The sequence below is a fragment of the Amphiprion ocellaris genome, chromosome 18 (genome assembly GCF_022539595.1).
Source record: "Amphiprion ocellaris isolate individual 3 ecotype Okinawa chromosome 18, ASM2253959v1, whole genome shotgun sequence".
NCBI lineage: Eukaryota > Metazoa > Chordata > Actinopteri > Pomacentridae > Amphiprion > Amphiprion ocellaris.
Window position 1 is genome coordinate 25814405 of NC_072783.1, and position 24472 is coordinate 25838876.

The window sequence follows — 24472 nt, forward strand, 5'->3', positions numbered from 1 at the left end:
ATTCGCTCGGTTAAACTTAGTGAAAGATGATCTGGATGCGATGCGACTGCGATGTCGTGGACAGAGGAGCCTAAAAAGACAAGGAAGAGGACAAGAAAGTATGGCAGGAATGAGAGGAGGATGAAGAGTGAGAAAGCAAAGAAAGAGAAGTAAACATGTCAAGACACTGAGGGCTAATATTAAATGACAGGACTCAGCCATACAAGCAGCTTCTGTCAACCGGAGGGACAGACGGAGTTCCGTATTTTTCCAACATGTTCGTCCAATAAAAATGATCCTTTATATAAAAGTAGTTCAACCCCTTGAACCCTAAGTAGATTATGTGAGGTTTTTTTTTTTCTCATGTGACATCTTTACTCACTGCAGGTTCTTTTTCACTGAAATATAAAGTCCTGGGCCTCTACGGAAACAGCACATCCACGGCTACAAGTGGAGAGAACTCTAACTGTTTTCTGTGCAGTATGACACAGTTATAATGCCATAAATCATTATTTTACTGCTTACATTTTTAATTTGCTTCCATACTTGTCTCCAATCTGCTCTGTGTAAACACAGCCTGCAGTTCAGCCAAAAAGTCTCAGAATTTCTGTCAAGTAACAGTTGTATCAGCAGAGTCAATAATAGCTTCACAGTTGCACCAAGGAGTGCAGCATTTTTTGTTTATTACAGAATCTGGTGAGAGCAAACGGTTTGTATTTAGCCAAATATTAAATGAGACATGCAGAGACAAAATAGTTTTGAGTAAATATAAATGATTTGATTAAGATTTGCAATGTTGCAGTGTGTCACAGGGGAGTCATTGGAAACATCCAGTGATTCTTTCTGTTTTTACAGTTTCTTGGAACTTTCTAGTTTGTTTTTCTTTTACAAAATCTGATTAGAGCAACTTAAATTCTATAATAATACATGTATGTATGCATACATGTCTTTCATTCATATTATCTTACATTTATTATTTTATTCAGACATAAATTCAGGAGGTTTTTGGTGTCACAAGATTAAACAAATGAATCTGACTCAAAGCTTCTTTAGGTGAAATGTATTCTCAGTGTCAAACACCCTGATGCAAGGTTACAACAAATGTAATATATAGTGTAATACACTCAATAACAGCCATATTTTGGGTCGTCATCTTAATATTTTTATTTAATTTTGCTTTACTAAATGTGTATGTAGACCTGTCAGTGCTGAAATACTGAAAGAAACTTTTCTTTAGACTGAACTGACACTTTAGGTTTACCATAAGATTATTGCAGTGAAAATAATGTTTAATCAACTGTAACTCAGCACACTGTTCATTATGCCACTGAAAATTAAGTTCTGCAGCAGTTAAGCATGTAAGTTTAGATCATTCCAAGACACATGCAAAAGTTGTTTTGTTTCTTGCTGAAACACTTCATTCATTTCTGTTCACACTAAATAAGGTCTTATTGCAACCAAGAAACCTCCAGGCAACGGAAAGTGAAGTGAAAACTGAACAGTTGCTGATACATTCACCTCACAGTGACAATAACATATACACAAAAAGGAGCTGATCACAAAGAGATACTATGAGATAGTAAAAATAATACATAAATGGGATAACAAATAAGTGAAAGTAAATTTGTGTTTATATTATAATACCCCTTGATACCTGTGAACTAGACATTACTGAACAAATAAAGGTGAGAATCATTGGTGATCTCATACTTTGACTAATGTCATGATCTGATTCAAAAGTAATTCTTCATTCAAAAATAGGATTTGATCTCAACAGCCAGTGAAGGACACCAATAACCGATATTTAGAACTGATACACATTTGCAGTAGAAATGTAAAATTTAGGTGTAAAAATTTAGAATAATGTGAATCCAACACAGGCTGCACAGTGGCTCGGTGGTTAGCACTGTTGCCTTGCAGCTAGAAGATCCCCGGTTCGTGTCCCGGCCTGAGCCTTGGATCTTTCTGCATGGAGTTTGCATGTTCTGCCTGTGCATGGGTGGGTTTTCTCTGGGTTCTCCGGATTCCTCCCACAGTCCAAAAACGCGCTGAGGTTAACTGGTGATTCTAAATTGTATGTAGGTGTGAATGTGAGTGTGATTGTTTGTCTCTATATGTAGCCCTGATATAGACTGGTGACCTGTCCAGGGTGTCTCCTGCCTCCACCCTAAGTCAGCTGGGATAGAATCCCTGCCTTCTGCTGACCTCTATTTAAAACTATCATTGATTAAATCAAACATAAAGGGACACTATATTTTAAATCCAGACCAGTGACTCCTGTCCTTTGCCCAGTGTGGTGCAAATTAAACGTAAGCTAACTGCTCTTGATGAAGGTTATTGCCTGTAAAAGCAAAGAGATGCATGAGTTTATCATTTCTTATTTTTTAGTCCACATGAAAGAACCTTACGGCTTTCTTTATGTAAAAACATATTTCTTTTCCTAACTACAGTAAAAAAGTGTTGCAGTGCTCGAACAATGTTAGTTGTTAGAGCTGCAGCTTAATGCTTCATCCACTGTCAGTAGTTGATAAAGTACCACGTTTTACCAAAATACTTTTTCTTTGTCTCGCAAAGTTAAAAACTATGAAGTCATTAATCCCAATATGCACCTAAACATTTGCCTTTTTGGAAGATTACTCCAGTATATATGTCCAGATGCTGCACCGTGTGAATTCTGCCTTCTCTGTGCCGGCAACAAAACATTATTAACTATTGTTGTTGCAAAAATAGAATAATAATTCCATTTGTGAATCCATCTGGGGTTGCAAAGATCACACCCACACCAAAACAATTTATTCTAAACATTCAGTCCTTTCGTGTTTGACTGGTACAGTGCAAATACAGCAAGGGAAGAGGTTTGTGATGCTTCTGCATTTGCACATTCACCTCCTGTCCCTAAATTTTACTTTGGTGTAGGTTGTTTCTACTGTAACTGAAATACAAAATGTGTTTCTAAACGGTGAAGCTCCAGTCTGTACAGTGAAAGCTCGACCCCACAATAACGGCTGAATATATTCAATAAAAAACAAATATACAGTCAGGCCTGAGTGTTATTGCTGGGTGCAGCTCTAATGTGCACTACTTTACCGCCATTAATTACACCATGATTAGTTAAAAGCCACAATCCAACGTTGCTACTGCTAAAACAAAGGTTCAATCGTGGTTTCAGTAATTAAATCGAATAATAATTCAAGACTGCACAGTACAGTGGATTACACTGTAGACCTGAGCATCAAATCAATACTGATCAATCCATCACAGCAGCCAGTCTTTGTAAATACACAGCAGCAGAGCTTTCCAGTCTGCAAGGAGGGACAGAGGGAAAAGAGCTCCTATTGTTTGAGCTTTGAAAACGCTATTCATCAAACCCGCATGCAGCACGCAGGTGTGGATGCGTCTACTGTATGCGTATACATCTGTTAGCGTAAGTGCCTGGCATAAGAGCGCGTGTGGACATGACTCACAACGCGAGCGAGACAAACAGCCTATGGGCACAGGAGGTGTGTGTGCACGGATCGCAGATAGCGAGCGGTAGCTGCATGAGCACTGCATCGAAGTGATGGAGAGGGACGAGCGGAGGGAGAAAGACAGAGGTGGAGGAAGACGACGATAAAAGGAGGAGCAGCAATCTGTCACTTCACGCTTATTTATCTCCTCGGGCACTTTGTCTGTGTTCTCTTCCCCTCCATCCACTGCAACATGGAGGTGTGTGTTCCGCTCTGAACAGCCATGTTAATGCCCTGAATATTCCATTTGGAGGCACGCTTTCATACTGGTGGGAAGCATAATGTGCCGAATTCCCCACAGTAAAGCTTCCATGTGTGACACCTGCAGCCCAGTGACCTTCAAGGTCCAATAGAGTCCCCCTCCTCACTCTCTAGACTCAAATTAGATTTGGAAAGATCATCAACATAAATTTAAAAGAGCCAGAGTCGGAGATGGGGAGAGAAAAAGAGAGAGAGAGAAGTGAATGAAAAAGACTGCGAAAGGAAGTTGATGATCGAGAGCATTGATTGTGTTTCGATGGATGAATGAAGAGTGAAGGAATGAAAAGACGAGCAGAGGAAAGTAGACAATGATGTCAAATCTCACCAATCAAGAGGGTGAGGGAGAGCAGGGCATCGGAGAGTGAGATGTGCAATAAAAGACACAGAGAAGGAGACAGGAGGAGGAGGTGTTGGGAGAGCATGAATGTAAGTGATATAACCAAGGAGAGATTGTCGGAGCTGATATTAGCCCTACAGGCCTTTTTGCATGCACGGCGGTGCGCTGCGCTCTTCCTTAACGGGACCCTAGTGGCGCTGTGTTTACTGCGGCACCATCCAGAAGAGCTTTATCATTACAGTATTACCACAGCCCTGCCTGGCTCTCTGTCACCATGACAACCACTGCGTTAGCCTCTGCTTTCAGGCACCAAGGACAAGACTAAGCCAAATACTGCTCCTACAGCTGGAGTGAAGGGGCTGAATACAGAGGAGCCGCAGCCAAATTGTGATCACTCGGTCCAGCTGCTGATTGGTCAACGAGAGATTGTAATTTGTCGGGTCAAGAGCGAGTGACCTTGACAGAGATACATAAAGACACATAAAAGATTCGGCTTGTCATTAGCGACGGCTTTTGTTCCAGCAACGGTGATGTTTGATCAGCGTTAGCATGACGAACGGCGAGCGCTACGGCGGTACGTATGTGGAGTCTTTCCCAGAGGGCAAAGCAAATGTGCGACCAGTGACTGCAGAGTCAGCAACGATAAGGAGACACTGAAGGATGATCTGAAATCTGCACATGAATGAGGCATGAAAAATGAACATTTAAACGATGTGGAATACAGAGCGCTCTCTTGAAGGGCGACCCGAGCAGTGCTTCAGAGCAGGATCAGGTGATTAATCTATTATCTTAGGTGAATGACTGCAGCCATCAGTCAGAAAGTTCCGGTGTAACCACTCAGTGTGCAGCGTGGGTTTAACCTTGGCTGGACTATACAGGAATAGTCTTCACTTGTGTCATCACCATCATCACTGCAGATTGATGTTAAAATCGAAGGTTTTGCTGCTTAAGACTACACCAAAACTGAACACATTTTAACAAGACAAGAGACAAGAAGAACAAGTAAAATGTCGAGAGAGAGAGAGAGAGAGTTGCCTTCAGGGACATGGTTTGTGAAATGGACGAGCAGTAAAAGTGTGCATAAAGGCGGAGAGGAGTGGTGAAAAGATGTCTTCACTTTTTTGAGTGTTGTATTTTTGTGTGTGTTAAATTATGAATCAGTGGCTTTTAGCCGTTCATGACCCTCACCCTCGAGGCCTCTTCATGCGAGTTCACGTTATGAAAGCACGGCCAACGAAACGCGTCTGACAATGTTAACACAACAGTTACACCATTTTGTCTCAAATCCACTCAATATCACACAGAACAGCTTCGAAAAGCAGGTTGTCTTTAAAAAAAAAAAAATATCGCCAAAATGATGCAGAAACTATTTAAGAGAAAATCAGATTTCAGATTTTGAACTCTGCTGTCATGTGGGGTTCAATGTAAAAACTTGACCAAACCTAAGCTTAAAATCGGAATATTTTATCAAAATCACTTTTTTTCTACATGTCTCATTTAAAAAAATCACCAATAATTAACCATTTGCTGGAGTCAGATTCTGTTTAAAATAAAAATTCTGCACCCCTCCATGCAACCATGAAGCCATAAGTGACTCACCAGCACCCAACGGTGGCATGACAGAAACTCTTGGATTTTTTGGATGAACTGGGTGGAACTGGTTGTGTTTAAACAGAGCAGATAGGAAACAGGTATAGAAACAAAACAAAAATGTAAGCAGTAGAACATTTATAGCATGTCAGGCCAACAATTTTCCCCCCCCAGATGTGGTAACACCTGTGGACACAAAATGTTTATTCTATTTTTTGCCATTTCTGTAAAATAGGCCACTAAATAAAATTTGGCTTACGATTTGTATTATACTTTCTTATACTGCACAGAAGACATGTTTGAGTTCTCTCTCCTTCTAGCCCTGGTTGTGCTGTTTCCATAGAGGTGTGCGGCTTTATATTGCAGTAAAAAATGAGATCTCAGTGAGTAAAAATGTGACAGAAATTGCCGAGGGTTGACAGGGTTAAAGCTACTCTTAAATCTGTACCGTAAATATGAAGCTATTGCCAGCAGCCAGTTAGCTTCGCCTAGAAGAAGCATAGCCAGTAAATAGTGCAGCACTAACATTAACAGAGCACAAAATTAACATTTCATTTTGTCAATTAAAAATCAATTACTCAATCGATCATGGTCTAATCGATCAACTTAGGGAGTGTTGGCTGGTCTGTATTTCACTGATCTGGTGGCGCCTCGCCTCATTTCGAAGATGGGATCCATGACGGCTGACAATGACAGACTGACAACAGGCAGAAAACAACAGCAGATAGCTTCATTCCTCTCAAACCCTCATGTCTCTCACAGATGAGCCACCGCTGTGTCTCAGCAAATGCAATCAACACTGGGATGGCGACACCGTTGTCCGAACCAGGACGGGCGGTTAAACAGAAGATTGCGAGTCCTGCTAGGGGTCATCCGGAGCCCAACGCGGGACACTGCGGAATTTGAAGGGCATGAGAGGTGAGGCATGAAAACGACTGGGACTGGCAGAAGTAGATGTGGGATGGGCAGGAGAAGGACGTACAAGAATAGCCACATGTGTTGCATGATTGCATACGTGCAAAAGAAAAAAAAGACAATAACAGCCACACGGGCACGCATGAGGCTCATCAAACACCTGAATGCAGGAGGACACAAAGGAGGAGGAATGTTGGAGGTGGGCGCGAGGTGCTGAGATATAATTGGCTCTGGGTAATCTTTGCGTATACTTTATTTCATGAGCAACACTGACTCTGTGAGGTCAGCGCTCTTGGAAGTGATCCTGGCAAAATTTCACTCACAAAGCAGACTTGAGTTTTAGAGATTCCCCGAATGACTCAACTCGCTGACATGATACAGTTAAATCGGCGAGCTTTCTCTCTCTCACACACACTCACACACACACACACACACACACACACACACACACACACACACACACACACACACACACACACACACACACACACACACACACACACACACACACACACACACACACACACACACACACACACACACACACACACACACACACACACACACACACAGACCTCCAGCCGTCACGTCACAGTGTCGTATTAAGCTCTGCAGCGTTCAGGTCCCCTCCATTTCATTCCCACTGCAGTCCTGACAAACATTTCTGAAGACAAACAAATACTGTGTGGAGGTGAGTGAACTGTGCACATGTTCGTTACTTATCACCTGTATTTGGTTCACATTACTGCTGCATACATGTGCATTTGTCCTTGCAATGCAGCCTCAGTCTTTCCCAGCCAATCTCCTCCTTTCCTCAGCTCCTCATCCCTTTTCTCCATCCGTCCTTTCTCCCTCTGTGCTTCTGTAACTGTCCATAATCTACCTCATTACAAAGTCATAAATAAGAAATTTAAACGTTCTGACACATTCCCATCCAAATCCGCTCCCAAATGGCACCGCTACACACTTCTCTAGATCATATTTCTGCTTAAAGTGGTCATCGGCTTATACATGCACTCTGCCTCCACTCTGCTGCCACTTGGACAGGAGGGACAATCACAAGGAAGCAGATGGTCACACAGGAATCGTCCCAATAACGCCCTCCAATGTCATTTTCCAAGGGAGTGAGCAGAGATCCAGTTTGACTGTTTAAGTGCCACATAATGACGTGTGGCCGATGGCGCATAGAAGCTCGAGCCGAACCGATACATCTAATTTTATCGGCTTGTGACGAATACGTCGACATTGGCGTAATCGTTTTCAGATATGCACCGATATGAAAACTTATTTTTGCATATGATATAATGCAGAAAAAGAAGCTTGGAGTAATTTAGAAATGATGTCACCACAGTTTGTCCAACAGAGCAGCTCTGACATTGTTTACAATACTGTTAACTCTGTCTGCAGCACATGTAGCAGAGTATGTATCGCAGCTGTGGAGATGGTGGTGCGGAGCAAAGCGGTGACTTCCCCCCATTTTACCCTTTTCAATATAACTTTAACAGACTGTATCTAAGAGAATATTAGCCAATATATAGATACCAGAAAATTACACTCCCTAAATGTCTGTATTGACATTCAGCCCATTCAAAAACTCAGAAGCTAACATGCTAATTATTAAGAGATGAGTTCTGATACATATGATGTGTTTAGTGCACTACAAAAGATATTTGATAGTCAGCTACAGTTTTTAACTGATTTTTTTAAGTTAAGTACCCTAAAGTTAAACTGGACTCAACCTCTCAAATGTGAATATTTCTTAGTTGTTTCACTCTTTAGCCACAGGAAATCGAATCTCTTTGCGTTTTTGCCTGGTGGTCAGAAAATTAAACATTTACTTGAGCTCTGGGAATTTTTGGACAACATTTATGATTGTTCACTGACATTTAGCTGGCATGCAAATTTCCCCTTGTGGGACTAATAAAGGATATTCTGTTCTATTCTATTAATAGACTAACAGTTATTCAAAGAAAGTGGTATCAGCAGAAGTGAAACAATTAGCTGAATAATTGATGAGCTGATAAAATAAGATGCCAGGGAAAATTAGCAATTTAATGGCTTAATTTCAAGACTTAAGGAATCTTTCAAAATAAGGTTGTGACATTAAATATCATTTGAAGAACTTACAAAACGTCATATTGAGAAGTATTAACGAATTTAACAGTTAATTCTGAAGTGGTTAGCTGTGATATTTGTGGTTGTTTTAATAAAATGGAGAAAAAATAAAAAAGCTGGTACCATCGTATCAAATGCTTTGTTGGTTAGTTGTTTTTCAGTGTTTTATGTAATTAGAAATTGAGTTGGAGTAATTTTTTGGATAGTTCTTAAGGCAAAACAAGCTGTTACATTTTATTGACTTAAATCACAGAATATTCAATAGTGGAAATATTAAGTAGTTTAAGTGCTGGGAATGATTATATATATATGAAAAAATGCATCTGCAGCTTGATTTACACTCAGTTTGTTGGAGTTTGACCACTCTTTTATGTTCGTGTTGGCATGACATTCGTATGTGTGAGAGTGATCCGCTGGACGACATGTGGAGGCTCATCACATGAAGTGATTTATGTGTGTGCTGTAAGTGTGAACACTCAGCTCAATGCTTTATGGGCAGCTATACTTACAGAGTACGGGCCAATGTGTAAAGGTGAGCGTGCTGAGAGTGATTTATGCTCCGCCAGGTGTTTGAGGGGGTCAGATGGAAGATGCATGTCGTAATAGAAGTGGGTAAATGTGTTTCTCTGCCACGTAAACTCTCTCAGTGTGTGCTGGATATTGTTTATATGAATAATTGACTATACCCTGACGCGGTGAAAGGACTTTTGATTCCAGCACGCAATTAAAACAATTTCTCCCCATCAGTACGTGTTCGTTGTGTATCCATTTGTTTACATATACATGTGCTTATGCATGTGACACTTTGTGTGATTACAGTACACCACATATTGCTCCCTTGTGCGATTTGACAAGACTTTGCCCCATTTAGAGAATTCAGACTCCTACCACCGTAATGGGCTCTGGCACTGTGCGAGTTCTCCACCACACCAGCCTTCTGAATCATTTTATTTCCGGAGCATAGGAGCAAAATGTCCAGGGTTTACCACAAAGTCCAGCTAATTGACCGTCTGTACAGAGAGCTGATTCAGCACTTAACTAGCATGGCTAAATGGACCGAGGCTGGGGTGAAGGAGGAAGATAGCTGAGAAAGACACAAACAGAGGAAAGTTATCTGGAGGGATGGGGAAGATACTGTTGCAACATTACCACACGACATGCCTGAAGTTCAATGTGATACGCACATTTTGGGAAATTATTTGCTTTCAAGAATTAGATAAGAAAAGAGATGCTACACACATGATTGTATGATAAACAGCAGTTACATAAAGACTGCAAATGGATGCAGGTCTGACTGTAACGGAAAACCCATCAATGAGACCCTATAAAAGTCACAAATTGTCTCATTTGTTTAATCTGTGCAAAACTCAAGCGTACAAAAAACAGCTCACAGTTTTACAGAGGGTTAAGAGTCAGACTAGTTCTCGGCTCGGAGCAGTTGCCAGGCAACCAGAGGAGACTCTGTATGGTCGCCCGTCCGGCGTAAGACACAGCTACGATAACACGAGCCCCTATAACATGTTGAATCATTGCTTTTACAGTTCAGTTTATGTACAGGTTGAAAAAATAGATGCTAAAATGTTTTACAAGGTGCTGGTAGGTGTGTTCTGTTAGCGCAGGACAGAGCCAGGACAGCTGATTCCCTCCATTTTCAACCTTTATGTTAAGCTAAGCTAACTAGAGGCACTATTTTTTTAAATAATATATTTATCTATTATTTACTGTGCAGACATGAAAGTTGGTGGCACATTGATCAAAATGTTGAACTATCTGTGAACTAGTGCCACCGGTGAGGATTAAATGAAGCTAATTTCTTAGTTTTTTCCTTGATCGAGGCCATAAACATTCAATCAAATCAAGTCAAGTCACTGTTAATTATAAAGCAACAATCACTGTGCCACAGTTCTTTCCAGAAGAAAAACAAGATTGGCATTACGATTTAATTGGACAAGTTCCAAAATTGAGGTTAAGACCCTACAATGTTATTTATGGTGTGAGTAATTTAAAAATTAAGGATCAAATCCAGACACTAAATCAGATAAAATACACCTTCAATCATGTGAGGGCTAAAAACCTACCTGTGGAGATTAACCTGACCTTTTCAATACTATTCTAACAGCTAACTTACACATGAAAGCACTTAGACACTGAAAAGTCCTCCCTAAATGAACAAATCAGTCAGATTATGTCAAAAAAAATTCAATATGAAACATCCTTCAACCGATGAAAACATTCAGAAAGAGAATGCTCTCACAGAAAATGAAATATCTCACTATTGCATGCTGCTGAGATGTCCAAATCGAACCGTGCTTGTTTGCTTCCTTTAAAGTGCTTCTTACTTATTCAACACAAAGATCCTGTCTCCGTCCTTGTTGTGAGACATCGAGCATCTATCGAGTTCGGTATCGCCAACAGACAGCGCTCAAGTTACCAGGCAGCGAGCGGAGGGACAGTGACTTCCGAGGATGCAAACACAACATGAGAAGGCCTGCGGTACAAAACGCTGTCAGGGAAAATTTAAACAGAACACGATATATTTACCGACTGCAGGCACAGGAAAGGCAAGTGTACTAATCGCCACGCCCCTGATAGCAACTACTGCTTGAAGAAAACAATTTACCTTAATTAACTCGCTCAGCAAGACGGGCTCAGGTGCTTTGGCTATTTTCAGACTAGTGTTTTTTTTTTCTTTTCAAGTATTGCTTATGTGCTGATATAAGTACAGAATCTCATCCTCTCACCAATAATGGAAGAATAGATTTGCCGCTTGAGGATGAAATTAAGGCCTCCTTTCCCTTTCTTTGCTATTTTCAGATGCAGCCCACGGGGAGAGGAGCAAGAATGGAAGTGGGAAATAGGCCTTTCAAGCAGGGTCAGGGGTTTGAATGGAAACAACTTAGATGCACGAATACAGGACCCCACTGCTCAATGCAAAAATTTAATTTGACGCACTTTAAACCGTTAAGATCACAAAAGAGGTACAAAAAAAAATCTCACATCTTTGCTGGATGTTTACACAGAATAACGAGAGTTCAAGATAATGATAGCGCCAGTCGGTCGACAAAACAAATAACGAGAGACGAGGTGAAGTGAGAGGAGATGCCACAATTGTTAAAAGACAATAAACAGTCACCTTCCCCACAGTTCCCATTAAATTCAACCAGAGTGGGGAGGTAATGGAACCGTGTAGCTCTGGGGCAAACAAAACTGGTGCAAAAAAATCTCACAAGACCACGCTAAATTAGAAGTGACCTAGTATATCGTAAAAAATGCCTGCGTGTGATACACTTAGAATAGAAAGACGACAGAAATGCCAGTGTATGATAGGCAAATTAGACAACCAAAAGTCTTATTTTTTTCTTTTTACGCCCGAAAATTTGATATAGTTTGATACATCCACCCAGGGTGGTCCTCTATTTCCACCGTCTCAAGTAACGCCTATCAATACGTCTTTCTTTTCTGTCTTCTGACCAAGCGCTGTGATTTTCTACCCGGAGAAGACCTGTTCCGAGGACCGTCCGGCGCAGCATCAGGTCACATTTTGTTTATGACAGCGTTGTGCACTGAACACAAGCGGAACAGAACAGCAAACAATGAGCCACCAGACATGACCTTCAGGGAGAAGTGGGCTCCGGATGGGACGTCGCTCCAACAGAAACGAATCAAATACAGGCACACAAAGTCCGAGTTGGAAAAAGGAGGGTGGGGGGGTGCAAAGGGGCATCTTGTACATGCTGAGCTACAAATGGTGCTTTGTCAGGAGACTGCTGACGAAGACAACTGTGCCCTTCTGGTGCAAAACAGGAAGTAATCAAAAGGCAGCTAAATCTGTGGGACAGTGGACGACATTATGGGACAGGACAGGCATTGATAGAAATATTACTGAGGACGTTTTGTGTACCAAGTAAGCAGAGGGAAGCTCATGGAAAATTCTGCATCTTAAATTTTCAGAAATGCACTAGTTTACATCAGATTATCCTACAGTGGATCTCATCTCATCAGTTTAACCTCTTTAAATCCAGACTAGGATGTCAAAAATTGACAGTTTAATACTCGCTTAATATATATTTTGTGATTACACCACTAAAGCTAATCTTGACGGCGACTTCTTAAGTAACATTATTTTTTCCCTCTTTGTTTACCATCATGTATTCGATCTGTAGAGTGACAAGTGATTACATCAGATTAGATTACCGCTGGGTCAATCACAAAACACTGGCAAAACATTAACCTGACTTCATCAATACTGGTGAATCCTTAGTTATTCAGTAAGGATCACTGTCGCTCAAGCAGATTTGAGTTTAAAACAGCCACTACAGTTAAAAAATAACTAAAACAAAGGGGGGGTAAATGGGCCCAGATCCGTCAAGCTGCTCCAGCTCCAACTGCAAGATCTATGTCGACCAAGGCACCGATCGATGAGGAAATCAGATGCAAATCGCATTGTATAACACCTCATCAAAGAGAAACAAATACATGCATAAATTTTAGTCAGTGGGTTGCATTACTGTCCGACGGCGCAGAATGAAGCCCCCCCCCCATGAGCCTTCTCAGATTTTAACAGGTGACAGAGGGTGAGAGAATGGCTTTAAAAAACAGACAAAAGAGGAGATAATCAATAAAATATCAATCAATAGGCAAGCCAGGAGGGCCGGGGGTAGGAACATTGGATGGCTCGAGCCTTCAGAGATAATCGAAGATGCTAAAACAAGGGTCCCCACCCCCATCATGCTACGTCTTTCTCTCTGTGGTCGTCACCTCCTCCTCCTCCTCGTCTCCCCCTCTTCCACCTCCTTTTTTTCCCCTCCGTCTACATCCCTCTCAGGCTCCCCTTCAGTCCCCTTTTTCTCTCCACTATCTCACCCCTTCTCCATTTCTCTCCCACCTCTCCCTCTCTTTCTCCAGCGCTCCCCCCACCCTCCCTCCTCTCCCCTCTCCGTGTCTACTGCAGCAGAAAGCCAGCACAGACACCAGCATGTGTGCGTTCGTACATGTGTGCGCTACTACGGTAAATCCACGACTGAGCCTCGAACGATAGGCGAGCAGCGAAGGTGAAATTTAAGGGGGAAAAAAAAAAAGCCCCCGTGCGTGCTCGTCGAACGCGCCGATCAAAAGCATTGATTGCTGGTGCGTTACATCACAGCCATGCAAACAAACCCCCTTTAAATCATTAGAGTAATGTCTCTCCTCCTGTCTCCCTGTATTTCCTCTCATCTCCCTCTTCCTCCCTCTGTCTCTCTCTCATCTGTCTCATTGTATTTCCACATCGGCATCTCATTTTTTTTCCTAGCCTTTCTCAATCTCTCTGCCTCACGTATAATTTTCTCAGGGACGTAAAGGTTCTGCCACATCGGTCCCGATGGCTACTTTTAGAAAGAGCAAGGGAGGAAGAAACCAGTGATCTGGGTCACATCCCTGTTTGACGTATGGCGCTGGCATATTAAACCTACACAGTGAAATGGGGCTACATTCACCCACAAATGGAGGCAGCAGCTGAAATGAATCCCACCTACCACCTGCTCTGTACTCCTCACAACCCCACAAACACCTCTACCTGCAGCCATTACACTGAACATATGCTCATTTTTGTTGGATTTGTGAGATATTTGCCAGTGGGACCCGTAGATGTGACGTTTAACTGAACAATATGGAGCATTCTAGCAGCTTAACAGCAGGTACAGTAGCTATCATATAAGGTAACAGTGGAAATGCCGCAAGAACTTTGAGCCAAATCTGCCTCTAATGTTTACAGGTGCATTTGAAAATCCACTAAAGCCCTCTGTCTCCTCTGCAACACTGGGACAATCTGTAAATAACTAACCCTGAGAGCTCTTTAGTCACACGGAGTATGGATAGAGAGGGAAGTAAGAAATCAATCTGACAGAAAAGAGATCCCAAGTTCAGAGAGGCAGATGGAGTGGCCTAAACAGACTATGTGTCCGTCACATTCCGACACTTTCATCTTCCTCTGGAGGAAACTGAGTCCAGGTGTGTATGTATTGTCTATATCTGTCACTGTAGATACAGTTCGTATTGCTGAGTGCGCAGTGATTTATGATCATTTTTGTGAGCTTCAGCTGCTTCCAGTGTGATGGCATGAATGCCCTGACTTACTGCATGTGTCTGCTGACTGTCTGGTTTTGCATCTGTACCTACAGCACACATGCGTTCACCGTACCAGTGGGTCCTCACATACCCTCACAACAGCAAAAAATAGCACGAAAGACAAGGTGATCAAACTGTAACACTTGATATACAAAGCAACACAAAAAAATCAAAGCAGCTTGTGATCAATCAGCTGGATTCGTCTGTAACTGGAGGGTCTGAGAAAAAAGAGCCACTGTAACCGTTTTCATGTAGCACGGATCAAAAACACAGTCAGGGGTACTTGTTACTCTTACACCTGTGTGATCAAATGCCATCAAACGCTTGCTTTTAGAAGGTAAATCATTAAGTATTTACATGCAAACAATAAAGGTGATTGCAACGCAGGAGCAAGTTATGCGTAACAGGAATGAAGCCCGTGCGTAAAAGGTATGTAGCGTTCAACCGGGACAGGACAGAATGACAAAAAAAACCCCAAAAAAACGCACACACAACCCAGCAGAGTGTAACACTACCAAGGGCAAAGACATGCACTTGAGCGATTCAGCGTCGTAGCAGCAAGGAAAAAAAGAAACTAACATGAAATACGGCGCATTGATGTGCGTCGTAAACGGACAAGTATCATCTAATGAAGGCGTTTGGATGCAGGAGGCGCGTCGCATGCTGCGTTTGGAGGCAGATTTTTTTTTTATCACAGCCGCTCAAGTAGGAGAATAAGACGAAAGGAATTATAACAGCAATAAAAAAAAGAAGGTAATCAGTAAGAGTGCATCTGCTCTATTACACATCATCAGACATGGACAACCCTGGTTCAACTAGTAGCGAGCCATCAAGCAACACAACTGACATACCATTTTCCATTTTTCCTTTGCTATCAGCATTAATTATTCAATATCAGTAAGTCTACATCCCGCCATTTAATACAAGCCACACTGATAACATACCAGCAGTCAATGTCCTGCAGTTAATTATGAATGATTGTTTTTTTATTCTCCTCCTCTGCAGTTTGGGGAAATGTTAACAAAACATGCAAAGTTTTTCAAACTTACTCAAGCAGTGGTCTAATGAGGCAGAATATGCAACAGTAGAGAAAGAAGTTCCAGGAGACACCTGGAGGAGACTCACCCGAGCGTATTTGGAGGAATAGGGGTCTTCGAACAGTGCCCATATTTTGGGTTGCCAGGTTTTCCACCAGCCCGCTTTCCTGGCGTCCTCCTGCATGCACAGTCTTTTCAAGTCCCCGTCCGCGCCGCCCAGCGCCGGGTCGTCGTCCGGCGCGTCCGGCTCCGGAGTCTCGAAGCTGTCCAGCGCCTCCTCCGCATCCCGATGCTGCCGGTAATTCATCCAGCAACACGCCTCCACGTCCGTCTCATCGATGCCCCAGAAGGCCAGCTCCTCTTCGAACAGGGGGCCGCACACATCGTTGGGACAGTGCAACTTCCCGGTGCGGTAATAGTTGAGGATGAAGGAAAACACCGACGGGTGGCGGTCGAAGAAGAACTCGTCTAATTTGGGGTCGTAGTCGAAGTTGCTGAACGCGTCCGGCTCGGTGAGCCACGACAGGCGGGTACCGGGCAACGTTTTTAGGGTGCTCCGGTAGGTCTCATGCCGCACCCCCCCGCAGTTTATCACGATTTTCTCGCTTTCCGACGGACAAGTCATGTCTGCGCTGTAACATGCTTTGTTGGACGACTTGTTCCCACCCTTGCGCCCTTTGAAAGAGGATACACACACCGAACTGAGCATAGAGGACCGGGGGGGAGGGAGAGGATGAGAGAAACCGAAGGGAGGAGGTGGAGGAGGAGGGAGGAGTCTGAGGAGTCTGCGGGGAAGAGAGGAGAAAAAAAAAGGGCAGAAATTTTATTTAGCAAGGAGGGAGAAACAGACGTGGATTATCAACATTGCAACACACGCATCAAAGAACCACACTGCTGCTGCCACATGTATGTGCAATCAGTCACTTGATAATCAGGAGGATGGAGAGAGGGCAGGAAAACGACCTTGTGCAGGTGCAGAGAGGGAGGAGGAGGGGGAAGAGGGGAGGGAGAGGGGATGAAAGTTGTTTTTTGTTTGTTTGTTTGTTTTTAACACCAGCATCCTGGAGCCAGGGGATGAAAACAGGTGGCTTTTTGGGGGCACATTCATGAGTCAGCACCCCCCCCTGAGGTTGATTGTTGTGATGAGAGGGCGTCTTAAAGTGATGTTTCCAGATCTGTCATGATCTCAACAACCTCTAGATTGATCTGGCAGCCAGTGTGGCTCCACAATGAGGCCGCACAACTCACCCTCAACTTGGTTTTTTTTTTACTTGCAAATGCACCCAAAGAAGGCAGAAAGAAAGGGAAGGGGGGAAACAGTGCATGTGCCCCATTTGCCTGCGTGACGTGGTGGTGCAGCGCCTTGCGTGTGTGTGTATGAGCGTGTGTGTGTGTGTGTGTGTGTGTGTTAATTGCCTCCCGAGAGTGCGGTGTCCGTACTAATGTTAGATCTCCTCAATCAGCCTATGTGCTGCAGCAGCCCCCTCCGACCGCACCGAGATTCATGCGATGCACAATTATGTCAATGCTGCCACTTCTCTCATGCACTGTGTAAAGACATGCAGAAGAGAGGAGGAAGGTGGAGGGTGAGAGAGAGAGAGAGAGAGAGAGAGAACCTGAGGGGGGAGGTAAAGGATGAGGAGGCCATAAATCAGATTTTTAATGGAAGGATCGAAAAGGACAGAGAGAGGGGAAAAAACAAGGCAGACAAAGACCTGAAGAGGACAAAAAAATGAGGGAGAAAGTGAATGCAGCATCCTCATTAGGGGCAAATACAGTAAACAGTTAGTGTAATGTTGTCGCCTCTAGTAATGGAAGAAAAAGCGGGTAGAGGAGAGAGTGTGCAGGGGGGGAAGAAGAGGAGAATCAAAAAGGAGAGTGCGCTATAAAAGTGAATGAATTCTGCTGCAGTAAAAAGCCGGAGTTATTTGCTCTCTCGTTCTCCCCGGCGAGGTCAGATTGCCATCCGGAGGAGCTCATGATGCTTCAGGAGAAGCCACGCGACCACAAGAAAAGGAAAAGAAGCCCCATACATGCACTGTATCTGTGTTGTTAACCTTTTTCTCTATTCAAAGAAATGCACCACTCTCCCCCTCCTCCCTCCTGTGAGCTCTCTCTCTCTGGCCCTCCCCCCTCTCCTACTACTCTCTCCCTCACTTTCCCTTCCTCACTCGCTCTCATATTCCGCATAAAGGAATCACATTTCATTGAAGGAGGAGGGAAATCAAGGCTTCACTTCTTCTTCTTCTCTCTCACAACAGTCTTATTCCTATCCAGTGTCCCCCCTTCTCCTCACTTCTCTTGCTTTTTCCTGCCATTTCACTCTTTTCTTCCATTTCCTCCCCTCTCTTTTGCATCAGTCCTCTGTCATTCTTCCCTCTTTCCCAAACTAAGCTTCCTTCACTTTGGGTCAACTCTTTCCTCCTCTTTCCCCCTCAGACTTTGTGTTATATAGGACACTGCAGTCTTTCTTTCTTTTCCAACGTTCGCTCTGTTGTTTTGATCATTTCACTTTTTTTGTCTGAGGAAACAACTTTTGTTCACGGAAAAGTTTGCTGTCTTTCGTTTCTCTTCAGATCTTTTATTATAAATGAGATTCTTGTTTCAGATTTTGTTCTGACTTTTTGGTGTGAGTATTATCTCCTTTTTTTGGAAATCCTGGGGGGAAAAAAGACAACACTCAGGTAAGATCTGCTGCATGGGTTAACAATCAAAGCACTAACTACTGTGCACTGGAGACAAAAAAGGGTATATTTAATGTACGCAGCTCTGAAAAATAACTGTTAAATCTTCAGATTTCTACTTTTTTCCTGAGCTTTCCCAAATCTCTGCAGTATTTTGCTGCAGGACCATGAAATGTGCTTGTTTGACAGGAAAAAAAAAAGTCCTGCGCTGTGAGCTTGAGAGTTGCACTGCATCTTTATGCCAAAGTAGCATCTAAATAGAGGCAACTTTCCTTTACAAGAAAAGGAATGACTTCTGCAGCAAAGAGAATATTTGGAAGATAGGTCAGGGAGGGAAGAGAGTGTAAAAAGATCTTAATCTGGAGTCAGCTTTTGTCCTGTGGGGCTCTCCAGCAGTGTGCTGTGGGATGGATTACGTTTCAGCACCATGGACAGCAGCACTCTCTCTGGGATAAACTCCCTCCGATGGGATGCTGAACTTTTCACAAGCAGCTTTCAGTGAACTCGCTGTGAAACTTTTATACTTTAAATAACTTTTTTGGGCTCCGCTTTGCAGCTCTGAACCCTGACTTGCACTTCACAGGCAGCACATACGTGAACTGCTGAATATTTAATACACGGACAGCCACAAGTCTGTAACTGTGGTTAAACGCTTTTTGTTTGCTCACAGTCACATGTGGTGAGCTTATTGATTTTAAACATTTACTTCAATGTTCTTTTGTGCATTCTAGCTGTTTTTAATTGTGTGCAGCTGCACCTTTCCGTGGGGTTACATTTAAAAAGTTTGAGGGGAAGGTAGCTGCAAACAAGACCAGATGATTGATCTTAATGGGAGTCGGAAGCTGCAGTTTTCAGGTTAATACAGGGGAAGTAAGCAGATCTCTTTAAGAGTCAGCCTCAGCACCTTCATCGACTGACATCAGCACAAAAACACACCAGTGAGAGAAAAGGAGGGGAGGAGAGGGAAGAGCAGGAGGGGAAAAAAGGGGGTACAGAAGGTGAGCATCTTGTGTAAAATGGAGGAAGAGAACCGGTGGAGGTGGGTAAGAAAAAAAGGCAAAGAGGTGAGAAGGAAACGCAGCACACATGAGAAAGAGGATAAAAACTGAGTGTGAAGGGGAGGGGAGGGGGGTGCAGAGAGGAGGAGGAGGAGGAGGAGGAGGAGGAGGAGGAACAACCCCACCTCCCTCCTCTCCTGCAGCACCACTACTTTCTCTCTCTCCTGCAGCATTTCCTGCCTCGGCCACCATGTCCTGCGCCACCCTGCTACTACACCACTACCCACATACTTACACGAGGGGGAAGGAAAAGCAGGAGAGGGAGGGAGGCGCACTCACCTGGCTACAATGAACAGGCAGAAAAACATGACAAAAGGGGACAGGAGGCTGGTATAAAAGGAGATTTTTTTTAATGCAGTGGGCCCTGATGGATACAGAGAACGGGGGCTTTGGAGGAGGAGAGGAGCGTGCACTCGACTCATGCACCAAGACCGCACCGACGTTAATATATATTAGCAGAAACACTGCAGCAAGAAGGCGGGGGGGAGCACGAGATTATGGGATGCATTGACTGTGAGGTACCAGCAGCAGCAACCAGGGGAAGAGGAGGGGGAGGGGAGGCGAGAGAGAGGGAGAGAAAGAGAGGGAAAGAAGAGAAGAGAGAAATTTGGAGGAGTGCTGACTATGTGGAACAGAACCAGCAGTTGGCAGGAAAAGCGAAAAGCTTTACCAATCGCAGAGGGGGAGATGGGGAGAGATGAGAGGGAGTGAGATGTGATGGGAGAAAGGAAGAGGGGGGTGGGGGGCAGAAAACATAGGGGAAAATGAAAAGGGGGAGGAGGGGATGGGGGAGGGAGACCATGCAGTGGCTCGGGATGGCACCTGAACGGCTGTGAAGGTGTGGGAGGGAGGATTAGAAATGTCCTGCAGTAGCAGCCAGAGAGAGGTACGGAAACAGCAGAGTGATGGAGAGAGAGGAAGGAAAACAAGTGTGAAGCAGACGTACAGCTGAGCTGAATGGCAAATGTACCACTGGGGAGGGGGGTTTAAAAAAAAAGAAAGAAAAGAGGAGGGCTCTGCAGGCGAGTGTGTAATGTATGTTTGTGTGTGAGGCAGAGAGAGAGTGCAAATTACGTATGTGTTTCTGGTGCGCAGCCATTTTTTTTTTTTGCCACCCGCTACCTCATCAAAGGATGTAACCACAAGACTTCACGCTGTTCCATCCATATCACCACACTCCCTCCCTCCTCTCTCTCTCTCTCTCTCCCCCCTTCATCTCCCTCTCCTCTCACACTCCCCAGTGCTGAGGAGACCCCAACAGGAGAAAGTGAAGCACTGCAGCACACTGAAAGCACTGCGGTCACCTCCCCTTTTAGTGCGGTGTCACACCACAGCATCCTCTCTCTCTCCCTCCTTCCTCCCCCCCACCGCCCTCCCTCCCTTCCTCACCTCCTCGGACTGTCACTGCACCTCATGGTGGAAGTGTTTCTTGCCACGAGTGGAGAAGCCAGATAAGATGTGTGTGTGCATGTGTGTGTGTGTGTGTGTGGATGGTGGCGACGAGTATGAATAAGAATGACTGGAACTGCATGAATGGATGGATGGAAAGGAGGCAGCAAAAGCAGAACGGTGTGCAGAGAAAGCCAGCAAGCAGGACCACACACAGACCCTCTAATGTACACAGATGAGAAAAAAATAACAGCAAAAAAAACAGCTCACTAGTGACCAATTCCCAGAACGTGAATTAAATAGCCAATCAATTAAGCAAGCAGAAAGGAAATGGGCAATCTACCAGTGGCAGCTCCTCTACTCAGCAACACCAGAGTGCAGATCTCCAGGGGCTCACCAATCCACACATACCGCAGCTCCAACACCCCCTCGGGGGGTCTTGAGCCTTGTGCATATTGGTCAAACACCTCTACCAGAAAAGCATGCAGCTGCTGCTCTCTTGTGATGATTCCCTTCCAGAAACCTTTTTTTCTTATGAGGGAGAAAAAAAAAAGAATCATGCACTCCTGGTTTTCTCCTTTTAGCTGGCTGGGGGATGATTAATACATAAAGCCATTTTCAGGAATAGACTAGCAGCAATGAAGCCTGTAATAGAGCTCTGAAAGCTCAGTCAGTGTCCATGACTAAAATCTTTCCTGCCCACAGGACGATGACGGCTGAGATTCTTTTTTTTTTTTTTTGTTCTTTGGATAGATATGAAACCAGAGTGAGACTGGTGACATGCAGGGTGATGAAAGAAGAGAGCTTCCTTCAAGGAGCAATCATCAGTGTAGGAAGAGGTCAGAATAATTCTGAACTGGCACTGAGTGCAAAGGAAGAAAAAAAAAGGCACAGGATAGTGTGTCATGTCGGGAAGGAACTCTATTTTGGGACCTGGATGAATCTGAGCTATTATCCCACAGTATAGAAAATCTGGTTCTTGGAGAATTTGCATTTTGGAGCAGATAGCTTTAACCCCGAACACCGCCCGACTCTCTCTCAGGTCATTTAAACCTGTCGACTCCTAATTAATGACACTGGCCTCCCTGCATGATTAGGACCATTATGATCCAGCAGCGCAATCATGTGCTACACGGGGGCCAGACTGACAAATGTGATGAGGGAAGAAGTATTACAGAGCTGATTTCTGACCTGTGAACCAGCCAGCAATTAGACAGAAAAGAAGAGGGGGTGAAGAGAGATTTAAATCCACAGCTGAGAGACTCAACAGCAGGGAAGCTGAATGTCGAGAAAACAAAACAAAGGTGAGCTTGAGGTGAGCCCTCAAGGTCAAAGATTTGAAGAAGGAGGTGTAAAAGGCCAGAATCAGGTGGGAAATTAGTTGAAGGACATACGGGAAGTTTGGATAAAAAAAAAAAGAAGCGAGAGATGAGAGTGAAACCATCCCAGCCAAGGAGAGACGAAGGGTCAGAGGCACAAGAACACACAGAAACCCAGGACACGGCGGATGCGTAATTCAATCACAGCCTCGAAATAGATTTATTCCCCCCATTGCTTAAACAGCAGCGCCCTCCTTTTAAAAAAAAAAAGAAAGAAAAAAGAAAACCCCATCACTACTCTACCAATCACATCCACTGACTGCATGCCACTGTCTCTGGTGGGGAGGCTTCTTTTTTTTGGGTAAAATCGAAGGGGTGTTTTCTGGGTTACCCTCAGTCTAAAAATAGCACCAGCTGTAGATTTATAATGCAGCGAGAGGAGAGTGTGTGTGTGTGAGAGAGAGAAAAGCAAATGGAGGAAAAAAGAAGAGTTCCTGTTCAGAGAGGAGCCAGTTGGCAGGAGAGAAAAAAAATAAAAAAGAAAAGGGGAGGCATGTGCTGGAAAGTGCAGGCAGAAGAAGAGGCGTTATGAAACCAGCGACTCTGTGTGTGATGCGGTGGAATGCGGATGGAGCTAACTGCCAGAGTGTAGATGAAGGTAGCAGAAGGGGTAGAAGACCACGTCTAGACATTTAACTGCCCCCCTTGACTTCCTGGGTGAGATCTCAGTGACGCTATGTCCTTCTTGTAGTTCCGCTCCAGTGCCTCCCCCCCCTACATCTTCCACCATCTCTTTCCTCACAACATTTTCTCCTCTCCTGTGTGTTTGTGTGTCAGCCCTCCCTCCCCCTGGTTCCTTTATCAAACCTCCATTTCGGGCCTTGACACTTGCCCAGTGCTGCCACGATGCACGACTGCACACACAAAAATGAAATAAAAAAAAAACTGAGGGCACATGCAAGTCAAACAAATGCACCCCCCCCACACACACACACACACCTCTCCTCTACACAATAGCAATACACACATGGAAACAGTTACTCACACAGACACACACAAAAAATGATGCAGGCAGGGATGCATACACATTCCCCTCTCAGAGGCATGAAACTGCTCTGATCTGGTGGTGTAGATGGGGAAACACCCACCATTTGTGCAATGAGGGATGTTAGGATTTTTTTTTTTTTTTTAAATAAAATGGAAATTTTTTTCAGGTCATAGAATCAGGCTGTAAAAGCACATTTCTCTGTGCAGCTAGAGACAGAAACAGTGAATGAATCTGGAACACATTCTGATTTCTCCACATTAGGATCAAAACAAGCAGGTTACAGAAGGAGAGGGGGAAAAATGGCAGTTTTTGTGGACAAAACGATACTTGTTGAATGTAGGTTAGGCGCTGTATTTTTTTTTAGCCATTTCTATCCCACCTCCTTCCTTCTCCTCTGCCCAGTAATCAGAATAATATTAAAAGGAGAAATCTCGTGTTATTAGACGGATAAACGCAGAATAAAGCCACCAAAATACAGACATATACACAGACATGGTTCATACTCACTTGCTTTTGGTTCAGGTTCGTTTCGAGTGCGCGCAGAAACACGCACATCAAGCTTTAAAAGATCAATCAAAAGGTAGTTTTCTTTGTCAGATCGCTCTTTCTTATGATTTCAGAGAGTATCCAGTTTCTCGCAGGCATTCAGATGATCTTTTTGTTTTGGTTTCTCCCTCCGATATATATTTTTTTCTTTTTCTGCTTTTGTAAAATAAATCAAAATAAGATTGCGCGCGTCTAGTTGCAGGAAATCTCGTTTTGGATAGCGTTATTGCCGAATGTTACTTATAGCTTATGGTCATGCTGATGATGGTAAAAGGGATGAGTCTTTTCGGATGAAATGAAGCAGAAGTCCCCCTGAAAACTGCCTCTTTCTTTGCTATTTCCCTCGATTTCACAAACCCCTCTCCCACCTCTTTGTTATTGCCCCCAAAAAAAGGAAAAAAAAACCCAGAATTGCCAGCCTTTGTGACAGTGTCTCTACGCTTCCAGGCGCAGGGTGTAGCTACCATTCAGCTCTTCCTCTGTCTCCCCCTTTTTGTCCAAATGTTTCAGTTGGAGATGCAGCCTGTAGACACCTCTCTCTTTGCCTTTTCCCCTCCCTGTGCCTCCCCTCTCTCTCTCTCTC

The 24472-nt window shown here is 43.8% G+C and overlaps 1 protein-coding gene across 14 annotated transcripts in view; it reads right to left on the minus strand.

Moving 5' to 3' along the window:
- LOC111584631 (potassium voltage-gated channel subfamily C member 1-like) overlaps positions 1-24472 on the minus strand; it is a 54324-nt gene extending 29852 nt beyond the window's left edge. For 11 of the 14 annotated variants that reach the window (XR_008599469.1, XM_055004534.1, XM_023293812.3 and 8 more), the window contains exons 1-2: positions 23851-24470; positions 15934-16630 (exon numbers count right to left, since the gene is read on the minus strand). Coding sequence is in view for 13 of the 14 variants with exons in the window: in XM_055004534.1 (XP_054860509.1) it covers positions 15934-16554 (621 nt within the window). In the remaining variant the exon portion in view is untranslated. Of the gene's footprint in view, positions 1-15933; positions 16631-23850 lie in introns of all 14 variants that reach the window. The other 3 variants (XM_023293813.3, XM_035940777.2, XM_035940778.2) reach the window with 3 other exon arrangements.